This window comes from Schistocerca cancellata, chromosome 6 (genome assembly GCF_023864275.1).
Source record: "Schistocerca cancellata isolate TAMUIC-IGC-003103 chromosome 6, iqSchCanc2.1, whole genome shotgun sequence".
Taxonomy (NCBI): domain Eukaryota; kingdom Metazoa; phylum Arthropoda; class Insecta; order Orthoptera; family Acrididae; genus Schistocerca; species Schistocerca cancellata.
Genome location: NC_064631.1, coordinates 135590569 through 135617415, shown reverse-complemented (window position 1 = coordinate 135617415; position 26847 = coordinate 135590569). Strand labels below are relative to the sequence as shown.

Genomic DNA, 26847 nt, shown 5'->3' with positions numbered 1-26847 from the left:
AGTTACTGAGAGGCTAAGAAGTAGTACGAGCAATTGCGCCCAGCATGTCAAACAGTCATATGCTACAGCTATGATGACGTCACCCCCTTTGGTGACGGTACCCCTGCCTGTTACACCTCCTATAGCAGTCCCTCAGAGCCACTCAACCAAACCAGGCCCCCTGATGGTTGGGGATTCCCCTCTTGCTGCTTCCCCCACACCTACTTTGGGATTTGATGGTTTCCCGCCCACCGGGGATATTGGTCCCCATCTCCCAGTCATATGGAAATCACCTTCCGGCAGCTTCTCTTGCCAGGAAGGGGTCCTTTGGGACACTTCCTTACAAGGTTTCCACCTGTTTACAACTGGACATCACCCAGTGGCTGAAGGAGCTACAGACTGCTGGGCACAGGGCTTAGCGATCGTCATCTTTACCTGAAACTGATTCAGAGAAACTCTTGCAGTCATCGAAATCCTTTAAGGAGAGGAAAGGCAAGAAAAGTCCTCCAAGAAGGACGACAGTACGGTGACCCCCATGCCACTAGATCCCACCTGTTCCACTCGTGTGACTGAGGCAGAGATTCCAGCGGCCCCTGAGGACCCAGTTCGCACCACACAGTGGAACCTAAAGCTATGTACTTTGATGCCATAACCCCTCAACCAGTGATAGCAGGTGACTGTAAGGCATAACCTGCTCCTTTGTCCCATCATGGCCTCACTGTACATCGACAGTGGAAATGTAGCAGTTTTTTCCACCATGTGGCTGAGCCACATCATCTTTTAAACATTACACCTGCCTTCTGCATTGCCCTTCAGGAGACTTGCTCTCCAGCAAAGCAGACCTCAGCCCTTTGTGGATATTGGGGATATTATAAGAATCATGCTACTAATGGCAGGGTGTTGGCTACAGTTTGCACGTATGTCCGAGACACTGTATATAGTGAATTCATGCCCCTTAATACACTTTTGGATGCTGTTCGGGAAAGGACATTTCAGGACATTATCATCTGCAGTGTTTACCTCCCTCCCAGATTGTGAAGTGTCTCAGAACATACTGTTTGCATTAGTTTCTCAGCTCCCCCCACCTTTTCTAATCTTGAATGGTTTCAGTGCCCATAACCCTGTGCGGGGTGGAATCATGGTCACTGGCCCTGGTAAAGACCTCAAAAATTTACTGGCACAACTTACCTTTGCCTCTTGAATATTGTTACCCCCACACACTTCAGTGTGGCAGAAGTTTTTCGGCCATTGATGTTTCCATTTGCAGCCTTTTTCTTCTCCCGTCCATCCACTGGAGGGTCCACAATGACCTGTGTGGTAGTAACCACTTCCTCATCGTCCTACCCCTCCCTCAGTGTCTCTCCCCTGGACACCTGCCCAGATGGGCTTTTAACAGTGCTGACTGGGATCCTTCCACCTCTGCTGTCAACCTTGGATCCTTTCCACTTGGAGATATTGATGAGGCAGTCCAGAATACAACTGCAGCCATTCTTTTGGCAGCTGATTTAGCGGTCCTCTTTTCCCTGGCCTGCCCCAGTGCAAGACAGTACCTTAGTGGTCCTTGGAAGTAGCAGAGGTCATTCAATACCATAGGCTGGTTCTTCAATGCAATAAGTGTCGCCCATCAATGGAGCACCTCATTGCCTTTAAGTTACTCCGTGCCTGGGTCTGCCTCCTAATAAAAAGATTGAAGCAAGAATGTTGGGAACAGTTTCTCTATGGATACCAGACACCTGCAAGCGTACCTGGTATTACCTTGAATGGCACTGTCTGCATTGATCCAGATACCATTGCTGAACATATTTCTCTGCACTAAGCTCAAGCCTCAACGTCTGAGAATTATCAACCTGCCTTTCAAATCCTAAAACAGTGGATGGAGCAAAAGCAATTGTCTTTCACTGCAGGCTGCCTGGAGCCACATAATGCTCCATTCAGTGAATGGGGGTTGGCCAGTGTTCTAGTCCACTGCCCTGATACAGCCCCAGGGTCGGATTGCATCCACAACCTATTGATCAAGCACCTACCTGTGGACTGTCACCTTCATATCCTTGCCATCTTTATCCACATCTGGAGTGAAGGTGAGTTCCCATCACAGTGGTGAGAAATACCATTCTCCCAGTACTGGAACTGGGTAAGCACCTCTAGGCAGGGACATTATCACCCAATAAGTCTCAAATTGTTTTCTGTAAGTTGCTTGACGCATGGTGATCCAGCATTTGTGTTGGCTCCTTGAATCTCGGGGTCTTCTTGCCCCATCCCAGGATAGGTTTCACAAAGGCCATTCCACTACTGATAACCTGGTTTACCTGGAGTCTGCCATACAAACAGCTTTTGTCTGACGTCAACATCTTATAGCCGTCTTCCTCGACTTCCAAAAGGCTTATAACACCACATGACGACACCACATCCTTGCAACCTTGCACAAGGAGGATCTCTGGGGTCCACTCCTGATTTTCATCAAGAACTTCCTGTTGCACTGTATGTTCTGCATTCGAGTTGGTGCTTCCTACAGTACCTCCCCATACCAAAGAGAATGGGGACCTGCAGGGCTCTGTACCGACTGTCCCTTTCCTTCTAGTAGCTATCAATGGTCTAGCAGCAGCTGTTGGGTCCTCAGTATTACCCTCCTTGTATGCTGACGAGTTTTGCCTCTACTATTGCTCCTCTAGTGTGGGTGCCATTGAACGTCGACCGCAAGACACCATACGAAAAGCACAAGCAGCGGCCCTCACACATGGCTTTCAGTTTCCCATTGCCAGGACTCGCGTCATGCGCTTGTGTCGATGTCGTACTGTTCACCAAGAAACAGAACTTTACCACGATGTCCAATTACTCAGTGCGGTGGAGACTTATCGCTTTTTAACACTGGCCTTCAATTCTCAGTTGATATGGATTCCCCATCTTTGCCAGCTTAAGCGAAAGTGCTGGCTGCACCTAAATACAATTCACTGCCTGAGTAACATCAGCTGGGATGTAAAAGTGCCAAGCGGCAACTCATGTATTCACCGAGAGGATACTTTCAAGTAACCAATGACAGCAAGAAAGTACAGTTCACTTGTAGCACTGAAACTGAACTTTTTCTTTCTCGAGTTTGCTCGTAGAGGATAGCTTTAATAGCCGTGGGCAAAGCAACGGTGATTTTAATTCTGCCACAGAATGTTGACCAATGCTTTCTCAGATACATCACAAGGTTGAGATTAGCATAGGACACAAGTTGCAATTCAGGGCTACAAAATGCATCTCCTGCCGCAACCCCTTAAAATCAGCAGTTGACAGACTATCTCGCATTTCCAAAATACCTCGCAGTGGCAGCCTTCAACATTACTCCGCGTTACACATTAATAGCAAAATTTCTGAAGTAACTTGCTGTGTTTGTGTGTTGTCTATAACTGAACAGTAGCTGGCAGCTGATGTGGCAAAACTGTAGTGGCAAGGGACAGAGATCAACTATCAAGTAATTTTAAATGTACTGTCGTTTGGAGGTGCAACCAGGTGCATTGCAATATTTCCTTCATCTCTGCCTGAAACTGTTTCTCTTCATGTGGTTCAATAAGTTGCTTGTTATACAACCAGAAACTCTTTTTTCACAATAATGAAGCTATCTCAAAGCTTTTTGAACTTGGGTTAGAGTTTATGAGAAACAGGGTATTTTGAAGACCAAACATACAGACAAATTCATTAGCTCCCCGGTGAGGTTCTTTAACAGACGTGGCCTCCACTAGAATATAATTTATTTCTGCCTTGAAAAGTAGGTTAAAATAACATTTGCCAGCTTCTCCATGTTATTTTTGAAGAAGAATTCCACTATTTCTTCAAAATATTATGTCATATAAATGCCTCTGGGAAGCTAAGAATGTCAGTAGTAAAATACTGGAGAGGGAAAAACCTTTGGGTCTACCGTCTTCTCATTCAAAAATTCAAATTACAATGCTTTCTCTTTGTTGCCTTTAGTAGGAAAGCACAATTTAAGTTAATTACTGCAGTGTTCAACTTAAAAAATTTTCTTACAAGTTTGGAAGCCAGTTCATTGTCTAGTAATGTTAGTAGGTTTTATTACTCTCAAAAGCAAAGTTTGTTATGCATATTCTTGACAAAGGCCATTTGGTAAATTCTACAAGCTGACAAGGCACTGAAAGAATACAAAACTGTACAAACATTTCAAAGTGTCAACATTTATTTGCATGTGAAAATAAGAGGGTAATCCCAAAAGTAAGGTCTCCTATTTTTTTATAAGTACAGAACTCTGTGTGGCAGTTGGTCACACTGTTATGAAGAGTGCTTCATGCGCTGTGTGTAAATATGCACACGCCACGCTGAGGCGCTCAGTCTAGGCTTGGCAGCCGTTGAGAATGGAGCTTCCGTTGGATGTTACCGCCAAGTGCGAATTATTCGGTTTTTGAACGCAAAGGGCATTGCGCCAATTGAAAGTCGACGAAAGTGTATGGTGAGTCGTGCATGGATGCCAAAAATATTCGTAAGTGGTGTAGAGAGTTTGCAGCTGGTCGAACCGAAATTCATGATGAACAAAGGAGTGGGAGACCGTCAATTTTGGAGGAGACAGTGTTGAAGGTTGAGCAAAGCAAGCATGAAGATTGGCGGATCACCCTGGATGATCTCTGCACGTTGGTTCCTGAGGTTTCCCGAAGCACCGCTCACAGAATTTTAGTGGAAACATTGAACTACCGGAAGGTGTGTGCAACATGGGTGCCACGCATGCTGACTGAGGACCACATGCGACAACGAGTTGATGCTTTCCCCACATTTCTTCACCGCCTTGCGGCCGAATAGGGCAACTTTCTGGACTCAGTTGTCATGGGTGATGAAACCTGAGCATACCACTTTACACCTGAGACCAAGCAACAATCATGCCAGTTCATAACTTTCTGAACAACATGGTGGCGAGCTGGTATGACATGGGCATACAAAAACTGCCACAGCGTTTACAAAAATGCATCGACATAAATGGTCATTATGTCGAAAAATAGCTAAATGTTCAATCTGTAAACTGATGTAAACCATTGTAGAAATAAACAGGTCTATGTACTTATAAAAAAATAGGAGACCTTGCTTTTGGGATTACCCTTGTACACCGAAGAGCCAAAGAAAGTGGTACACCTGCCTAATGTGTGTGGCTTCCATGAGCATGCAGAAGTGTGCCAACATGACATGGCATGGACTCAACTAATGTCTGAAGTAGTGGTGGGCAGTACTGACACCATGAATCCTACAGGGCTGTCCAGAGTATGAGGGGATCGAAATTTCTTCTGAACAGCATGTTGCAGGGCATCCCAGATATGCTCAATAATGTTTGTGTCTGAGGAGTTTGGTGGCCAGTGGAAAATCCCATATTGATGATGTTTCGTTGAACGGCTTGCACGCTGATGCTTGTTGATGGTCCAGCGTTGAAATCTGCAGCAGTTTGCAGGTTTGCACTTCTGTGATGTTGAACAATTCTCTCCAGTCGTCGTCGTTCCCGTTCTCACAAGGTCTTTTCTGGCCGCAGCGATGTTGGAGATTTGATGTTTTACCAGGTTCCTGACATTCACGATACACTCGTGAAATGGTCGTACAGGAAAATCCCCAATTCATCACTACTTCGGAGATGCTGTGTCTCATTGATCATGCGCCAGCTATAACACCACATTCAAACTCACTTAATTCTTGATAACCTGCCATTGTAGTAGCAGTAACTGATCTAAGAACTGCGCCAGACACTTATTGTCTTATATCAGTCTTGCCGACCGTATTACCGTATTCTGACTGATTACGTATCTCTGTTTATAACAAAGCAAATGTCATTTTTTCTTTATTCATTGCACCTTCTTTTCTTAGCCAAATAACAACTGTGAAAGGTTTAATATCATATATCAGTTCTGCTGCAGTTTCTTCTCAGTATTTTATGTGGGCATAACAGCCAGCCATCTGTCCACACTATTTGGTAGTGGCTTGATTTCAATGGCCGACTGGTCAGGACAGCCAACGTACAAGAGATTTTTCCTTGACAGGTGGACTGTAACAGATGCACTTGGCCTCATGGTGCCAGCTGAATATCTACTTGACCAAATCGTCACAGCTTCAGGTCACAAAATGTGAAAACAGCTGGAAGAGTGGTGTGCTGGCCTCACGCCCTCCATACTGCTTCAAGTGACACCATTGGCAGAGGATTACATGGTAGGTGGTCAGTATTGATTGACCTGCCAGGGCCTGTGGATGGAGTTTGATTCACAGCTCCTGCCATTTGGATCTTTCTATGTCAGCTTATCTGAATTATGTATCTGTGAGTTGTCCTTGCAACACATCATACGATCAGTAATCCTCAATCTCTGCCAGCCCACTGTCCCACACCCACCTCCACCTCTGCCCCAGGACCCTAACTTCACTCATCCTACATCCTCAGTATTTTCCCCACAAACTCTTCTCCCTGTCCATCACCCCACCCCCAAGCCACTCCTACATGTAATCAAGCACTGCATGAGCTCTCTGGAATGTGTGGCTGTTCCACATTCCAGCCTGTGCACCCATTGCTTCTCCCTCCCAGCCATCAGTCACCCTTCCACCAACTGTCCTCCTGCTCTCCAACTTTGTGCGCTCGCCCTCTCCTCCCAACTCAACCACCTCACCCTTGTCAAGTTGCAGAATCGCAGTGTTGGTGCGATGTAGTCAGCCTGTTCAATGTGGCCGTGAATGGGAGGGGTTGGGGGTGGAATGAGGAGTGTTCATCTAAAAGCTAGTGAAGTTTTTAGTCTTGTTTGTGTCCTTTCGACAACTCAACATTCCTGCTATTTGATATGTTATCTTTACTCCTTAAATTATTTTTGTTTCACCAGGACTTTCCATTACAATGAAACATATTTTTAGCTATTTATGTTCTTATTTGTGCATAGTGTAGGCTTTTTCTTTGTTCAGGTATTTTAGAGCCTAAATAATGTTTTACTTTTCAGATGTTTAATCTCTTTTGTGGGAGAACAGTTTAAGGAAAAATATGAATTGTTCAGGTCTCCTTTGCAGTATATCATAAAAACAAAGAAGCAATAAAATAAGTATTAAGAAGTCACAAGAGCATAAAATCCAATACTATAACATGAGCAAGTGCTGTGATAATTGATTAACTTCCTATGTTATCAGATGACATGATTGTGAAACCTTACTTTCCAATAAAGCTTGCCTAGTCTGTATGAAATGCATTATGGAATCATCTTTTCTATGACATCCTTTGTGAATCATCTTTAACTACTAAAGTAAGCTGCAGTATGATATAACCACCCTTTCAGTCCAGTGTCTGTCAACTTATATTGTAGATTGAACGTTAGGTAGGCAAGAGCTGAAAAAAGTGTGTGTACTCACAAATAATAAAGTATCCTGAAACTAGCACATACAACCATTAATTTATGGACATCTGTTCAAATAAGTCTGATTTTGCAGCTTGCTAACTAAGCGTGTGCCTTCTTGCTCATTCTTTCTTGAATAGAAAGTCCATTCTTCACCTGTGGTCTTATTTTAAATATTTGAGTATTATGCAGCTGATTAATGGTTTTACAATAACTTTTTACATTTAATGCAACTACGAAAAGTAACATACAGTTTAGTATTTTTCTTAGGTTATCTTTCCTACGTGATGTATCTCTGAAGACAAGAAAATTTTGTGACAGATAATGAAAAACTGGTGGCTTTTAATGAAATCTTGGCAAATTTGGCTTCTAACCTGTTTCCGTATAAAAATGTCTTAGATCATAGGGCAACAGTTCACTAGTATTGCAAACTGATTGCTATTTTGTGTTGAAATTGGATCATGACTTTTTCCTCAAGGTTGTGGTTTGCATACAGTCGTAAAGTGACTGTTTATTATCTGCATAAAGAACTGATCCCTGAGGTGTGATGTCCGAATACATGATGAAAGCCCAACTGGAAAATAGTGTGCTTTGACAATGAGATGACATATTCGCTTCCTAAATAAATACAACCTATTGACATGTACAGGTTTCTCTTACTTTGATGATAGTAGGCAGTTGACATATTTGATGGAAATTTCTGATATGTTAGGTGTAGACAGAACCATGTGTTGTTTCCATGTTATCCTGGGTCAGATATCTGGAATGACCTTTATAAAAAATCTGAGAGACTTTTATTATATGTTAACATAATGTGTCATCAACATTTTGTGTAGTGGACAGTAGTGCACTGTAAAAATGACTTGAGTTTATTTGGATAAAGCTGTTAATATTGCTATGTTTGTGGTAATTAGTCACAATAATCTTGGTGTAGTTGTGCTCTTGCCATGTTTCTCTTGTTTCTCGTGGAATGTGCTACATATTATGTCTAAAACTCAAACTAAGAGTTGTAAATGCCAGATGCCAGTAGTTGTGCCTTCAGCCATAAAAAAATAACACTGTTTTAAAATCTGTTTAAATATTGGTACAATGTAAGTTGTTCAACAATTATATTTAAGAAAATGCTGTGACTTACCAAACGAGAAAGCACTGGTAGATAGACACAATAAAAAACAGAAACACACACACAAACTTCAAGCTTTCGCAACCCACGGTTGCTTCATCAGGAAAGAGGGAAGGAGAGGGAAAGACGAAAGGATGTGGGTTTTAAGGGAGAGGGTAAGGAGTCATTCCAATCCCGGGAGCAGAAAGACTTACCTTAGGGGGAAAAAAAGGAAGGGTATACACTCGCGCGCGCGTGCACACACACACACACACACACACACACACACACACACACACACACACACACACACACACACACATATATTCATCCACACATATACAGAGACAAGCAGACATATTTAAAGGCAAAGAGTTTGGGCAGAGATGTCAGTCGAGGCGAAAGTGCAGAGGCAAAGATGTTGTTGAATAACAGGTGAGGTATGAGTGGCGGCAACTTGAAATTAGCGGAGATTGAGGCCTGGTGGATAATGTGAAGAGAGGATATATTGAAGGGCAAGATCCCATCTCCGGGGTTCGGATAGGTTGGTGTTAGTGGGAAGTATCCAGATAACCCGGACGGTGTAACACTGTGCCAAGATGTGCTGGCCGTGCACCAAGGCATGTTTAGCCACAGGGTGATCCTCATTACCAACAAACACTGTCTGCCTGTGTCCATTCATGCGAATGGACAATTTGTTGCTGGTCATTCCCACATAGAATGCGTCACAGTGTAGGCAGGTCAGTTGGTAAATCACGTGGGTGCTTTCACACGTGGCTCTGCCTTTGATCGTGTACACCTTCCGGGTACATGACTGGAGTAGGTGGTGGTGGGAGGGTGCGTGGGACAGGTTTTACACTGGGGGCGGTTACAAGGGTAGGAGCCAGAGGATAGGGAAGGTGGTTTGGGGATTTCATAGGGATGAACCAAGAGGTTACGAAGATTAGGTGGACGGCGGAAAGACACTCTTGGTGGAGTGGGGAGGATTTCATGAAGGATGGATCTCATTTCGGGGCAGGATTTGAGGAAGTTGTATCCCTGCTGGAGAGCCACATTCAGAGTCTGAGTCCCGGGAAGTATCCTGTCACAAGTGGGGCACTTTTGGGGTTCTTCTGTGAGAGGTTCTGGGTTTGAGGGGATGAGGAAGTGGCTCTGGTTATTTGCTTCTGTACCAGGTTGGGAGGGTAGTTGCGGGATGTGAAAGCTGTTTTCAGGTTGTTGGTGTAATGGTTCAGGGATTCAGGACTGGAGCAGATTCGTTTGCCACGAAGGCCTAGGCTGTAGGGAAGGGACCATTTGATATGGAATGGGTGGCAGCTGCCATTATGGAGGTACTGTTGCTTGTTGGTGGGTTTGATGTGGACGGATGTGTGAAGCTGGCCATTGGACAGATGGAGGTCAACGTCAAGGAAAGTGGCATGGGATTTGGAGTAGGACCAGGTGAATCTGATGTAACCAAAGTAGTTGAGGTTGGAGAGGAAATTCTGGAGTTCTTCTTCACTGTGAGTCCAGATCGTGACATGAGATCCAGACATGCAGTCTCCTGTCCTTCATCAAAGATACCAACCACTTTCTCGAACGCCTGGAATCCTTACCCAGTCTGTTAACCCCGGAAACCATCCTTGTAACCATTGATGCCACTTCCCTATACACAAATATCCCGCACGTCCAGGGCCTCGCTGCAATGGAGCACTTTCTTTCACGCCGATCACCTGCCACCCTACCTAAAACCTCTTTCCTCATCACCTTAGCCAGCTTCATCCTAACTCACAACTTCTTCACTTTTTAAGGCCAGACATACCAACAATTAAAGGGAACAGCCATGGGTACCAGGATGGCTCCCTCGTATGTCAACCTGTTTATGGGTCGCTTAGAGGAAGCCTTCTTGGTTACCCAGGCCTGCCAACCCAAAGTTTGGTACAGATTTATTGATGACATCTTCATGATCTGGACTCACAGTGAAGAAGAACTCCTCTCCAACCTCAACTACTTTGGTTCCATCAGATTCACCTGGTCCTACTCCAAATCCCATGCCACTTTCCTTAACGTTGACCTCCATCTGTCCAATGGCCAGCTTCACACATGCGTCCACATCAAACCCACCAACAAGCAACAGTACCTCCATTATGACAGCTGCCACCCATTCCATATCAAACGGTCCCTTCCCTACAGCCTAGGCCTTCGCGGCAAACGAATCTGCTCCAGTCCTGAATCCTTGAACCATTACACCAACAACCTGAAAACAGCTTTCACATTCCGCAACTATCCTCCCGGCCTGGTACAGAAGCAAATAACCAGAGCCACTTCCTCATCCCCTCAAACCCAGAACCTCTCACAGAAGAACCCCAAAAGTGCCCCACTTGTGACAGGATACTTCCCGGGACTCGATCAGACTCTGAATGTGGCTCTTCAGCAGGGATACAACTTCCTCAAATCCTGCCCCGAAATGAGATCCATCCTTCATGAAATCCTCCCCATTCCACCAAGAGTGTCTTTTCGCCGTCCACCTAACCTTCGTAACCTCTTGGTTCATCCCTATGACATCCCCAAACCACCTTCCCTACCCTCTGGCTCCTACCCTTGTAACTGCCCCCAGTGTAAAACCTGTCTCACGCACCCTCCCACCACCACCTACTCCAGTCATGTAACCCGGAAGGTGTACACGATCAAAGGCAGAGCCACGTGTGAAAGCACCCTCGTGATTTACCAACTGACCTGCCTACACTGACGCATTCTATGTGGGAATGACCAGCAACAAACTGTCCATTCGCATGAATGGACACAGGCAGACAGTGTTTGTTGGTAATGAGGATCACCCTGTGGCTAAACATGCCTTGGTGCACGGCCAGCACATCTTGGCACAGTGTTACACCGTCTGGGTTATCTGGATACTTCCCACTAACACCAACCTATCCGAACTCCGGAGATGGGAACTTGCCCTTCAATATATCCTCTCTTCCCATTAACCACCAGGCCTCAATCTCCACTAATTTCAAGTTGCCGCCACTCATACCTCACCTGTCATTCAAAAACATCTTTGCCTCTGCACTTCCGCCTCGACTGACATCTCTGCCCATACCTTTTGCCTTTAAATATGTGTGTGTGTGTGTGTGTGTGTGTGTGTGTGTGTGTGTGTGTGTGTGCGCGCGCTCGCGCGAGTGTATACCCGTCCTTTTTTCCCCCTAAGGTAAGTCTTTCCTCTCCCGGGATTGGAATAACTCCTTACCCTCTCTCCTTTCGTCTTTTCCTCTCCTTCCCTCTTTCCTGATAAAGCAACTGTGGGTTGCGAAAGCTTGAAGTTTGTGTGTGTGTGCGTTTTTTTTAATTATGTCTATCTACCAGTGCTTTCTTGTTTGGTAAGTTGTTCAACAATTAGATACACAATGTTATTGAGCTGTTTCTTTTAGAGTGCAACATTTTCTTGTTGTGTCGGGGATTGTGTGCCTACAGTTGATAATTTTACGGTATTTGTACTGCACTGCAGTGGTATTAACACTCTTTCTTGGCAACTGTCAATTTGTGCAGAACATTAATTTTCCTAATAAATAAAATACAGCAATTGCTATGTTTATCTGCACATTCTATGAGCTCTTTTTCCTCCTCAGGATGGAGTAACGAAGGAACCAGTCATATGGTTTATGTTTCAAAAAACAAAGTATGTTTGGGATCCTGAAAAGAAGCAGTTTCGTGGCTTACAGTTTCCCATTAGTCTCCCATTTGGGGATTATATGGACTGGAAAGGACATCAAGAAGACAGTGATGTGGCAAATGCAGATCTCAGATATGGAAGAAACCAGTAAGTTTCTTATTGTTGCTTTTTTGTTTCTCATTATTTGGTGGTAAAACTTTTGGTAAAAATGAGGAAAATTATATTGAAGACAAAAACTTAAAGAAATAAAATTTGTTGTCCCTATACCTTGAGAACCATGGACCGTGAACCATGGACCTTGCCGTTGGTAGGGAGGCTTGCTTGCCTCAGCGATACAGATAGCCGTACCGTAGGTACAACCACAATGGAGGGGTATCTGTTGAGAGGCCAGACAAACGTGTGGTTCCTGAAGAGGGGCAACAGCCTTTTCAGTAGTTGCAAGGGCAACAGTCTGGATGATTGACTGATCTGGCCTTGTAACAATAACCAAATCGGCCTTGCTGTGCTGGTACTGCGAACGGCTGAAAGCAAGGGGAAACTACAGCCGTAATTTTTCCCAAGGGCATGCAGCTTTACTGTATGATTAAATGATGATGGCGTCCTCTTGGGTAAAATATTCTGGAGGTAAAATAGTCCCCCATTCGGATCTCCGGGCGGGGACTACTCAAGAGGATGTCGTTATCAGGAGAAAGAAAACTGGCGTTCTACGGATCGGAGCGTGGAATGTCGGATCCCTTAATCGGGCAGGTATGTTAGAAAATTTAAAAAGGGAAATGGATAGGTTAAAGTTAGATATAGTGGGAATTAGTGAAGTTCGGTGGCAGGAGGAACGTGACTTCTGGTCAGGTGACTACAGGGCTATAAATACAAAGTCAAATAGGGGTAATGCAGGAATAGGTTTAATAATGAATAGGAAAATAGGAACGTGGGTAAGCTACTACAAACAGCATAGTGAACGCATTATTGTGGCCAAGATAGATACGAAGCCCACACCTACTACAGTAGTACAAGTTTATATGCCAACTAGCTCTGCAGATGACGAAGAAATTGAAGAAATGTATGATGAAATAAAAGAAATTATTCAGATAGTGAAGGGAGACGAAAATTTAACAGTCATGGGTGACTGGAATTCGAGTGTAGGAAAAGAGAGAGAAGGTAACGTAGTAGGTGAATATGGATTGGGGCTAAGAAATGAAAGAGGAAGCCGCCTGGTAGAATTTTGCACTGAGCACAACTTAATCATAGCTAACACTTGGTTTAAGAATCATGATAGAAGGTTGTTTACATGGAAGAACCCTGGAGATACTAAAAGGTATCAGATAGATTATATAATGGTAAGACAGAGATTTAGGAACCAGGTTTTAAATTGTAAGACATTTCCAGGGGCAGATGTGGACTCTGACCACAATCTATTGGTTATGACCTGTAGATTAAAACTGAAGAAACTGCAAAAAGGTGGGAATTTAAGGAGATGGGACCTGGATAAACTGAAAGAACCAGAGGTTGTTCAGAGTTTCAGGGAGAGCATAAAGGAACAATTGACAGGAATGGGGGAGAGAAATACAGTAGAAGAGGAATGGGTAGCTTTGAGGGATGAAGTAGTGAAGGCAGCATAGGAGCAAGTAGGTAAAAAGACGAGGGCTAGTAGAAATCCTTGGGTAACAGAAGAAATATTGAATTTAATTGATGAAAGGAGAAAATATAAAAATGCTGTAAATGAAGCAGGCAAAAAGGAATACAAACGTCTCAAAAATGAGATCGACAGGAAGTGCAAAATGGCTAAGCAGGGATGGCTAGAGGACAAATGTAAGGATGTAGAGGCTTATCTCACTAGGGGTAAGATAGATACTGCCTACAGGAAAATTAGAGAGATCTTTGGAGATAAGAGAACCATTTGTATGAACATCAAGAGCTCAGATGGAAACCCAGTTCTAAGCAAAGAAGGGAAAGCAGAAAGGTGGAAGAAGTATATAGAGGGTCTATACAAGGGCGATGTACTTCAGGACAATATTATGGAAATGGAAGAGGATGTAAATGAAGATGAAATGGGAGATACGATACTGCGTGAAGAGTTTGACAGAGCACTGAAAGACCTGAATCGAAACAAGGCCCCCGGAGTAGACAACATTCCATTGGAACTACTGACGGCCTTGGGAGAGCAAGTCCTGACAAAACTCTACCATCTGGTGAGCAAGATGTATGAAACAGGCGAAATACCCTCAGACTTCAAGAAGAATATAATAATTCCAATCCCAAAGAAAGCAGGTGTTGACAGATGTGAAAATTACCGAACTATCAGTTTAATAAGTCACAGCTGCAAAATACTAACGCGAATTCTTTACAGACGAATGGAAAAACTGGTAGAAGCCGACCTCGGGGAAGATCAGTTTGGATTCCGTAGAAATGTTGGAACACGTGAAGCAGTACTGACCTTAAGACTTATCTTAGAAGAAAGATTAAGGATAGGCAAACCTACATTTCTAGCATTTGTAGACTTAGAGAAAGCTTTTGACAATGTTGACTGGAATACTCTCTTTCAAATTCTAAAGGTGGCAGGGGTAAAATACAGGGAGCGAAAGGCTATTTACAATTTGTACAGAAACCAGATGGCAGTTATAAGAGTCGAAGGGCATGAAAGGGAAGCAGTGGTTGGGAACGGAGTAAGACAGGGTTGTAGCCTCTCCCCGATGTTATTCAATCTGTATATGGGGGAGCAAGCAGTAAAGGAAACAAAAGAAAAATTCGGAGTAGGTATTAAAATCCATGGAGAAGAAATAAAAACTTTGAGGTTCGCTGATGACATTGTAATCCTGTCAGAGACAGCAAAGGACTTGGAAGAACAGTTGAACAGAATGGATGGTGTCTTGAAGGGAGGATATAAGATGAACATCAACAAAAGCAAAACGAGGATAATGGAATGTAGTCGAATTAAATCGGGTGATGCTGAGGGAATTAGATTAGGAAATGAGACACTTGAAGCAGTAAAGGAGTTTGGCTATTTGGGGAGCAAAATAACTGATGATTGTCGAAGTAGAGAGGATATAAAATGTAGACTGGCAATGGCAAGGAAAGCGTTTCTGAAGAAGAGGAATTTGTTAACATCGAGTATAGATTTAAGTGTCAGAAAGTCGTTTCTGAAAGTATTTATATGGAGTGTAGCCATGTATGGAAGTGAAACATGGACGGTAAATAGTTTGGACAAGAAGAGAATAGAAGCTTTCGAAATGTGGTGCTACAGAAGAATGCTGAAGATTAGATGGGTAGATCACATAACTAATGAGGAGGTACTGAATAGGATTGGGGAGAAGAGGAGTTTGTGGCACAACTTGACCAGAAGAAGCGATTGGTTGGTAGGACATGTTCTGAGGCATCAAGGGATCACCAATTTAGTATTGGAGGGCAGCGTGGAGGGTAAAAATCGTAGGGGGGACTAAGAGATGAATACACTAAGCAGATTCAGAAGGATGTAGGTTGCAGTAGGTACTGGGAGATGAAGAAGCTTGCACAGGATAGAGTAGCATGGAGAGCTGCATCAAACCAGTCTCAGGACTGAAGACCACAACAACAACAACATACCTTGAGAGAAAAGTGTACACAGATCATTTATTTTCATGGCAATTTTTAGCAGTGTAGACAGACAGTGACATAGAAAAGCTATAGTTCAGCAGTTCGGAAAATATAATGTTCATTCCTCTTACATTTAATGGAGAAAAAAATTTTAATTTGGAAGTAAGACCAAAAATTCAAATTTTTCAAATTCAAAAATTCTCCTTGGTGTAGTCATTGTAAAGAAGCAGAGGCTACCATACAGTAGTGCAAAACAAAGTACATAAATATATAGATAGAAAGCTACTAAATGGGCTATCAAGAAGGCAATGAGTGAAGCCTTAAATGATTACTATAGCAGAATATTACTGAAAGCTCTCTTGCAAAACCCAAAGCAATTCTGGTCATATGTAAAGGCTGTCGCTGGTACCAAATTGATGATGTACAGATGCTCATGTATGATGACACTGGAACTGGAATTGAGGGTACCAAGGCAAAAGCAGAAATTCTGAATTCATGCTTTAAAATGTTCTTTACAAAGAAACATCCTGGAATATTGCATTTCATTCTCTCACCACTGCAAAGATGAGCGATATACACATTAGTGCCCTTGGCTGAAATCTATAAAATTGAACAGAAGTCTAGGGCCCTATCAGATTCTATACAGAATTTGTGTTTGAGTTAGCCGCTCTTTTTACTTATAATATATCATAGATCCCATGTATAAAAATTTTCCTCAGAGTTGGAAAAACACATAAGTCACTTCTGTCAACAAAAAACATAGCCGAAGTGATCCACAGAAGAGACATCCAATTTCCTTCACATTCATACGTTTTAGAATCTTAGAACATATTCTCAGCTCAAGTGTAATGGGTTTACCTCAGTCGCCGGCCGGGGTGGCCAAGAAGTTCTAGGCGCTACAGTCTGGAACCACACGACCGCTACGGTCTCAGGCATGGATGTGTGTGATGGTCTTAGGTTAGTTAGGTTTAGGGGACTGATGACCTCAGAAGTTAAGTCCCATAGTGCTCAGAGCCATTTGAACCATTTTTTTGTTACTTCAGTCGGAATGATCTTCTCCATGCCAACCGGCATGAATTTCAGAAACAGTCATGTGAAATCCAAGTCCCACTTTTCTCATGTCACCCTGAAAGTCATGGATGAAGGAAGTCAGGTAAATGCAAAATCTCTGGTCTTTCAAATAACGTTTTCCTTGGAACCATGCTAGCTCTTACTAGCAAATTGCACTTATATGGGGTATCAAATAAAATTTATGACTGAATTGAAAATTTCTTGGTTTGATGGATGCAGCATGCTGTCTTGGATAGTGTGTCACTTATTTCCATTTACATACATACTCTGCAGGCCACCATACGGTTTGTGGCAGAGGGTACCTTGTACCGCTACTAGTCATTTCCATTCCTGTTCCACTCACAAGTAGAGCAAAGGAAAAACAAATGTGTATACGCCTCCATGCAAATCCCTACTTATCTTATCTTCGTGGTCATTATGTGAATTATACATCAGCAACAGTAGTATTAGTTCTACAGTCAGCTTCAAATGTCAGTTCCTTAAATTTTCTCAATAGGGTTCCTTGAAAAGAATGTCTACTTCTTTTCAGTGATTCCCATTTGAGTTCCTAAAGCTTCTCCATAATACTTGAGTGCTGTTCAAATCTACCAGTAACAAATCTAGCAGGCCGTCTCTGAATTATTGCTATGTCTTTCTTTAATTTGATCTGGTGCGAATCCCAAACCCTCAAGCAGTACTTAAGAATAGGTCAGATTACTGTCCTATATGCAGTCTCCTTTTACAGATGAACCACATGTTCCTAAAATTCTTCCAATAAGCCAAAGAAAACCATTTGCCTTCCATACTACTAGACTTACATTCTCGTTTCATTTCATATCACTTTGCAACAGGTTGCCTAGGTATTTAATCAACATGACTGTGTCAAGCATCACACTATTAATCTGTTAATGCTGTATTCACATGATACAGGATTGCTTTTCCTATTTATTTATATTACCTTACATTTTTTCTACATTTAGAGCTAAACCTCCTCTACAGTTTCTACCCTTTACAGTTCCTTCTACCACCATGGAGGTCTTAACACATATTTTATCATCCTGTCTCCTCTTATCATCAGTGTTTTCCATATAACCCTTTCCTCGCCAATTTTGCACAGAACCTCCCCCTTCCTTACCTTATCAGTGCATGGAATTTTCAACATTCTTCTGCAGCACCACATCTCAAATGCTTTGATTCTCTTCTGTTCCACTTTTTCCACAGTCCATGTCTCATTGCCATACAATGCTGTGCCCCAAATGTACATTCTCAGAAATGTCTTGCTCAAATTAAGATCTATGTTTCATACTAGTAGACTTCTCTTGGCCAGGAATGCGCTCTTTGCATATGCTAGTCACCGTTTTATGGCCTCCTTGCTCTCTGTCATGGCTTATTTTGCTGTGTAGGTAGCAGAATTCCTTAACTTCATCTACTTCATGATCACCAATCCTGATGTTGAATTTCTCGCAGTTCTCATTTCTGCTCCTTGTCATTACTTTCATCTTTTTTCAGTTTACTCTCAAACTATATTCTGTACTCATTAGATTGTTCATTCTATTCAGCATATCTTGTAATTCCTCTTCACTCTCACAGAGAATAGCAGTGTTATCAGTGAATCTTATCATTGAAACCCTTTCACTTTGAATTCATTCCACTCTTGAACCATTCTTTTATTTCCATTATTGATTCTTCAGTGTATAGACTCAACAGTAATGGTGAAAGACTGCATCCCTGTCTGACATCAATTTTAATCTGAGCACTTCGTTGTTGGTCTTCCACTGTTATTGTCCCCTCTCGACTCTTGTACATAATTTACCCGTCTTGCCCTGTAGCTTATCCCAATTTTTTTTTTCAGAATTTTGAACATTTTTGACCATTTTACATTATCATAAGCTTTTTCCAGGTCAACAAATCCTATGAGTTTTTCTTGATTTTTCTTTAGTATTGCTGCCATTATCAGCCGCAGCATCAGAATTGTGTCTCTGGTGCCTTTACATTTCCTAAAGCCAAACTGATCACCATCTAACACATCCTCAGTTTTCTTTTCCTTTCTTCTGTGTATTTTTGTTGTCAGCAATCTGGAAGCATGAAATGTTATGTTGATTGTGCGATAATTCTCACACTTGTCGGCTCGTCCAATCTGCAGAATTGTGTGGGTGATGTTTTTCCAAAAGTCAAATGGTATATCACCAGCCTCATACATTCTACACACCAATGTGAATAATCATTTTGTTGCCACTTCCCCCCAATGATTTTAGAAATTCAGATGAAATGATCTCTCTCCCTTCTGCTGTATTCGATCTTAAGTCTTCTAAATCTCGCTTAAATTTAGATTCTAATACTGGATCCCGTATGTCTTCTATATCAATTCCTGTTTTTTCTTCTGTCATGCCATCAGACAAGTCTTCCCCCTCTCAGAGGCCTTCAGCGTGCTTTTTCCACCTATCTGCTCTCTCCTCTGCATTTAACAGTGGAATTCTCATTGCACTCTTAATATTAGCACCCTTGCCTTTAATTTAGTCAAAGGTTGTTTTAACATTTATGTATGCTGGGTCAGGACTTCCAACAATCATTCCTTTTTTGATTTCTTTATTTATTTCACTTGTAAGTGACTTGCCATTCTGTATTCCTGAATTTCCCTGAACATTTTTGTACTTCCTTCTTTCATTGATCAACTGAAGTATTTCTTCTGTTACCCATGGGTTTTTTTTTTTTTCATTTTCCTTCTTTTTATCTATATTTTTCTTTTCAACTTCTGTGATTGCGCTTTTCAGAGATATCGATTCCTCTTCAACTGTACTGAGCTATTCCTTATTGCAGTATCTATAGCCTCAGGGAACTTCAAGCATTATCTCTCTGTTCTTTAGTATTTCCATATTCCATTTGGGTGTGCCTTCATTCTTCCTGACTAGTCTTTTAAACTTGAACCCACTCTTCATGACTACTGAATTTTGATCTGAGTCTGTATCTGCTGCTGGGAATGCCTTACAAACCAGTATCTGGTTTTGGAATTTCTGCCTAACTATGATGTTATCTAACTGAAATCTCCCCATACCTCCCGACCTTTACCAAGCATACCTCTTCCTTTTGTGATTCTTGAACTGAGTACTCACTATTGTTAGCTGAAATTTATTGCAGAACTCAATCTGTCTATCTCCTCTCTCATTCCTAGTACCAACCCCATATTCTGGCGCAACCCTTCCTTTTACTGCATCCTCGACAACCACATTCCAATCCCCCATGACTGTTAGATTTTCATCTCCCTTTATGTACTGAATTATCCGTTTAATATCCTCACACACTACCTTGTCATCTTTGGTTTGCAATGTCGGCATGTATACCTCAACTATCATTATCAGTGTTGGTTTGCTGTAGATGCTGATGAAAACAGTGCTATCACTGAACTGTTCACGCTATCTATCTATGTGCACTACCTTCCCGTTCATAATGAATTCTTCTCCCATTATTCCATTTCCTGCTGCTGTTGATATTACCCTGTACTAATTTCAACCAGAAATCCTTTCTTCTTTCCATTTCACTTCACTGATCCCCACTACATCCAGACTGAGCCTTAGCATTTCCCTTTTTACATTTTCTAACTTCCATACCATGTTCACACTTCTGACATTCCACACCCTGCCTCGTAGAATGTTGTCCTTTGATTGGTTATTCGATCTTTCTCTCATGGCCGCCTCCCTCTTGGCAGTTCTCTCCCGTAGATATGAATTCTAATCCAGAATCTTTTGCCAATGGAGAGATCGTCATGTCACATTTCCAATTACAGGCCACATGTTTTGTGTACACACATTATGTGCCTTTAATGTAGTGGTTTCCATTGCCTTCTGTTTCCTCATGCCATTGATCATTGCTGATTTTTCTGCCTTTAGAGACAGTTTCCCACCCTCAGGGCAAGAGATGGCCTGAACCTCTGTCTGCACCTCCCTCCTCTTTGACAAAGCTTTAGCTGAATGGGGTGACTTCTTATGTCGGAACTCTTTGGGCACCATTGCTGATGGTTTTTGTTCAAAATTTAAGCAATGGTGCGGTATCCTCCTGTGGTCACTCAGTTATAACACCTTCTCGTACATCAGAGCATCATCAGCCAACAGCCGCAGATAGATGCTAACCCTCTTCGCAAGATCATTTATGTATATAGAAAATAACAGCAGTCCTATTGCACTTCCCTGGGCCACTCCTGACAATACCTGTACCTCTGATGAACATTTGTCATGTAGGGCAATGTACTTGATTCTGTTACTTCAGAAGTCTTTTAGTAACTCACTTATCTGGGAATCTATTCTGTATGCTAGTACCTTCGTTAAGGCTGCAGTGGGCCACCATGTCAAATGTTTATTCAGAAATCTAGGAATATGAAGTCTGCCTGTTGCCCTTCATCTCTAGTTCACAGGTTATCGTGTGGCTAAAGGGCAAGCTGAGTTTTGCACAAGTTGTGCTTTCTAAAACCATGCTAGTTTGTGGACAGAAGCTTTTCGGTCTCAAGGAGATTTACTATATTCAAACTCGGAATATGTTTAAGAATCCTGCAGCAAACTGATGTTGAGGATATTGGTCTGTAATTTTGCGGGTCCTTTATTGTACTCTTCTTATATACCGGAGTCATCTGCCTTTTTTTCTCTATTCACTTCAGAGTTAGTGCTGGGTGAGAGATGCACAATAAATGCTCGCTAAGTAAGGGGTCAGTGCGGTAGAGTACTATGTAAAAGGGACTTGTGATTCCACATTGACCTGGCAACTTATTTTCGACTCTTACAGTTGTTTATTCCTAGAATGCCTATTACTGTGTCCTCCATATGGGTGGTCGAACAATGGTATGTTTGTACAATTCTCCTGCACGAATAATTTCTTAACACAAAATTGAAAACTTCGGCTTTCCTTTTACTATCTTCTATTGACACCAGATTGATCAACAAGTGACTGGATTGAAGCCTAAGACCCGATTAGTGATTTTGCTGTAGATCGGGTTTTCAGGGAGATCTTTTGCTAAGGTGTGACAGTGGTGGTAGTTGCATGCTTTGAACATCGATCTTTACACTGATGCACAAATCAATACTAACTTTTGCCTGTCATCACTTGTGCATTCTCTTTTGAACTGAGATTGCTACAGCCTTGCTTCCTCAGCGTTTTTTGACATTTGTTGTTAAACCACAGTGGATCTCCTACAGCCTTAATCCATTAACTCTGCACTCTTCTCCAGAGCACACTTTACAATCTGTTTAAACTTTGCCCACAATTCCTCTACACCCATAATGCTGGAACTAAATGATATCAATTTGTTGCCTAAGTGGTATGCTAACAACTGCTTATCTGCTCTTTCTAGCAGAAATACTCTCCTAGCTTCATGATTGTCACTTACAAAGATATCCCAGGTGTGCTAGGGAAATGTTTGGGACCCTTGTTATTCATGTTTTACATTAGTTATCTTGTAGATAATATTAATGGTAAACTCAGATGTTTTGCAGATGATGCTGTTGTCTGCAGTGAAGTAGTTGGAAAACAGTTGCAAAAATATTCTGTCAGATCTTGATAAGATTTCTGAATGGTGTAAGATTGGTGACTTGCTTTAAATGTTCAGAAATATAAAACTTCATACTTCTTAAAATTAAATAATAATAATAAATTGTAATATCATGTAACTGCAGTGTGAATGATTCACAGTTGGGATCAGTCAACTTATACAAATACCTCGGTGTAACAATTTGTAGGGATATGAAATGTAAATATCACATGGATCCAGCAGTAGATATAGCAGGAGGCTGATGTCAGTGCTTTACAGAGTACTAGAAAATGCAAATAGTCTGAAAAGTAAATCACTTACAAAACACTCGCGAGACCCATCCTAGAATATTCGGTTAAGTGTGTGGGACCCACCTCCATATTTGCCGTGTGGTTACTGAAGCCTCTTCCAAGGTTGGCAGCTATGCTATTCTTACTGACTTTGTGAACTTCTGGTATTACCATTTTGGTTTGCCATTTCATGTTACGTATTCCAAAAATAGTTGAATAATTGTTTATTGATGGACAACTGTAGTTAACTTCGTACTTTTATATGCCTTTGCAAAATATGAATTCATGGACGTTTTTATTGAAATCTGACCATAATTTATGCTTTGAATGAGCAGTTAGTGCTCAAATGAGGCAGCAGGTATGTAGTGCTGGAAAACAAATGTAAACCATAATTTTTGTTGGATGGTTCAGTTTTATAACAGTGATTGTACTAAATCAAATTGTTGAATTACTTCATATTTATCACATTGTTGGTGATTCTCATAACGATAATCTCCTGAACTGGTATTAATACCAGTAAATATCAAGGAAATAAGTTATCATAAGACATGTAGAAAGTTATGTGCTGTACAGTGAAGTGTCCATAGAGCTTCTTTCTCATATTGTTTATTCATTAGGTATTTACAGTGCAGAATAAAAAATGTGTTTTCTCCACCGTATAAAATTTGTTTCAGGCTTGACATGGTTATACCAGAATTCATGGAGCTTTTCAAGGAGCGTGCTACTGCGCCATTCTTTGTTTTCCAAGTCCTCTGTGTGGCACTGTGGTGCTTGGACAAGTACTGGTACTACTCACTCTTTACACTTGCAATGCTTATTTTATTTGAGTGTACACTGGTCCAGCAGCAGTTGAGAAATATGGCTGAAATACGCAAGATGGGTAACAAGCCATACATGATGCAGGTATTGTTGCAATTGTAGTTATTTTCCCCTAAACTCCGCTTTGTTTTTTGCTAAGACTACAAAATTTTTTTACACAGTAACATCAATGAAATTTTGTTATTATTGCTTATTTATGATGGGTATGATATTAAAAAATGTACTGATGTAGTAATAGAATGTCGACGGGATCCGGCTGCATACCTGGAAATTATTAGAAGAAAAAAAAAAAAGGGGTGTTTGAAAGGAAAAGAAAACTCCAGAATTCTATAGCTAAACGCCTCCCCATAATATATAGATGGATTGTGCATCTACACAATGTATGTGCGTCCACGACATCTAATATTCCTGCCACTATGACATTTCAATGTGCAATCAGCACCTTCAGGATCCTGTAGTGAAAGTCGTGGATTAATCTCCAGGGCAACAGCCAGCCAGGGAACCACAGTATTCGTTTTGAGGAGACGCAAGTACTAGCGGCCACAAGCAGATATTACGAAAGGCTCTACAGAGAGGCAATCGAAATCACTAAACACCCAAATAATTTCAACCGAAAGGAGGAGGGCGTGAATTTAAACGGTATATGGATGCCGGTGTTAAAGATGATGTGTACCACCCGCCCACTACTGGGTGACGGCAACGGCGATCGACGGCAACGGACAGCGGCCAATTGCACTGACATTTTCAAAACATGTGATGTCACGCCGCGGCGTGGGAGTGCGCGGACACAGAATTTAGCAGCAGTCAGTAGTGAGCCAGTGGGTGTGTTGGACCTTCCATCGAGCTACGGACCCCCTTGAAGATGTCTCCCGCAGTTGGAGACGAAACGTTGGGAATCGACACAGAATTCATCAACCGACCAAGGCATAACAGCCCGGATAATTATAATGGACATACATGTATACACAGTCTTTATCATCATTTTCATCAGCTGTTCATCTCCTCCCACTATTATTTTATTAAATGCTAAAATTGGAGAGGAGAAAATTGATGCTTTGAATTAAACAAGTCAATATGTAATTTGAATTCTGGCCTTCCAGAATTTATCTCTGGTCTGATTGTTACAGGTATATAGAAATAGACGATGGAGACCCATCTTTACAGATCAGTTGGTGCCTGGAGACATTGTGTCAATAGCAAGATCACAGAATGACAATTTAGTACCTTGTGATCTGTTACTTCTGCGAGGCCCTTGCATTGTTGATGAGAGCATGCTAACAGGTAAGTAAAATAGTAATACATTCTTGCAGATTTTGTTACATACCTCACATGTTATCTAGTTATTTCTTTTTGTGTGCACAGGTGAATCTGTTCCTCAGATGAAGGAACCAATTGAGAATTTAGAACAGGACAGAATCCTTGACCTTGAGACAGATGGTAAGCTACATGTGTTGTTTGGAGGGACAAAGGTTGTTCAGCACACTCCTCCCAGTAAAACGTCAGCTGGCCTAAGAGGTAAAATATATTAAAATAGTAAACAAAGGCAAATTGTGTTGGTAAGAAATGTACATTAACAGTATCAATGAAAACATTGACTCTCATTTATTCTCAATATCTGTTTGTAATGTTTTTTTTTTTTTTTTTTCCTGTGAACAACATATTAGATGAATAGAAGTTATTAGTGAAAAATCAATCTGAAGATAAGAGCAATCCAAAATCCTGGCAGACTGAAACTGTGTGCTGTGGATTGAACTCAAACTCATTCACTGTAACATGAATTTGGGTGCTCAACATGCATTCAGGTGGAGAGCATATGGAATATATCATGGTTGGACTGTGGATTTGACAGTTAGGGAACTGGTCGGACTAATTTGGATATTTTGAAGTGGAGGCTGTACACATTTAGATTGAGCAGAAGCTCACAGATGCTTGGAATTATCCTAAACTATTATCTATTATCACACTATGAAGCACAGGAATGCATTATAGCTCTCAACTTCATGAAATTCAGTTGCAATGTCTTCTCAGTTTAAAGCAAAGGGGAGGGGTGGGGGGATTGTGTTTTGTATCTCATTATTTGGCACTATGTACTAAACATTTATCTTTGTGGGTGTCTTACCCTATATAATCTGTCAACAAAAAAATCAATTTTTGAAAATGTATTGTAATTGGATGGCTAAAAATTCTATTCACCAAGCAGCAGCAGGAGAAACATGTAAAAGTTGAGGAAATGTGCAAGCTTTCTGAGAAAGTTATGGAAATGTGCAAGCTTCCTGAGACAGTGGCTGCTCCGCCTGGCAAAAGGGATGAAAGGGAAGGAAGAGGGATGAAGGAAAAGGACTGATGAAGTTTAGGAAATGGGGAGAGATACAAGAAAGCAGTCCAAAATCCTGGATCAGGGGATACTTGCTGAGCAGGGGGAGAAGAAAAGACTGATTGTTGTGGACAGCATCAGTTGAGATTTGAAGAACTGGGAGCTTAAAGGTGGGAGATAGGGTAATAAGCTAGACAGAATTTACTGACAAAACATTGTGCAAGAGTTGATGAGAGTGAAAAGCTAAGTGCATTATATGTGGTCGGTGTGTGATGAGTGTTGGGGAAAAATAGACAGGACAGAAAATAAAAAAATATAGAATACTGAAAGGGAGTGAGAAAGGAGTAATTAATGGAAAGAAGTGCTGAGACTGAAGAAATTAACATGAATTGAGTCCAGGTGGGTGGTGAGAACCAAGGACATATTGCATCGCCAATTTCCACCTACATACTTCCAAGAAACTGGTGTCAGAGGAGGAACCAGATGACGTGTGGTGAAACAGAACCAAGGTCATGACTACCATGTTGTAGAGCATGCACTGCAACAGGATATTGTGTTGTAGCATAGACACTTTGTCTATGACCATTCATCCAAACTGATAGCTTGATCGTAGTCATACCAATGTAGAAGGCCCGACAGTGTCGACATAGCAGCTGGTACATGACATGTTGTTTCACAGGTGGCTCTCCCTTTGATGGTAAATTTTTTGCCAGCTGTAGGGCTAGTGTAAGTGGTGGGAAGAGAGTGCATAGGATAAGTCTTACAGCAGGGATGGTCACAAGCAAATGTGCCATAGCGTAAGGTAATGGGTGTAGGAGCAGCATAGGGTTTGACTAGGATATTGCGAACATTTATGGGGGAGAGGGACCATGAAAAGATATGTATGTTCTGGGGAAAATGCCAGAAATAATCCTATAATTTATGCCTTGGACAGAGTCCATTCTGTGTGGCATTTTGCCCAGCACAGTTAGGTTACCTTTTCCTCTACCCGCAACCCCTCCCAATCTCTGCAGTATGCTGGTCCTTCTGACCCATTACCTTAATGTATGGCACCTAACCCTCTGACTGTCCCTGCTGCAAGACTTGTCTTATGCATCCTGCTCCCACCACATACACCAACCCTGTAACCGGCAAAACGTATGCCATCAAAGGGAGAGCCACCTATGAAACAAAACAGATCGTGTATCAGCTGTTATGTAAATACTGTTTCGCCTTGTACATTGGTATGACTACCATC

At 41.9% G+C, this 26847-nt stretch overlaps 1 protein-coding gene across 1 annotated transcript in view; it reads left to right on the top strand.

Moving 5' to 3' along the window:
- LOC126190967 (endoplasmic reticulum transmembrane helix translocase) overlaps positions 1-26847 on the top strand; it is a 176233-nt gene that overhangs the window by 9287 nt on the left and 140099 nt on the right. Inside the window, exons 3-6 of the mRNA XM_049931631.1 lie at positions 12015-12205; positions 23152-23380; positions 24424-24577; positions 24659-24811. Coding sequence (XP_049787588.1) covers positions 12015-12205; positions 23152-23380; positions 24424-24577; positions 24659-24811 — 727 coding nt within the window. The remainder of the gene's footprint in view (positions 1-12014; positions 12206-23151; positions 23381-24423; positions 24578-24658; positions 24812-26847) is intronic.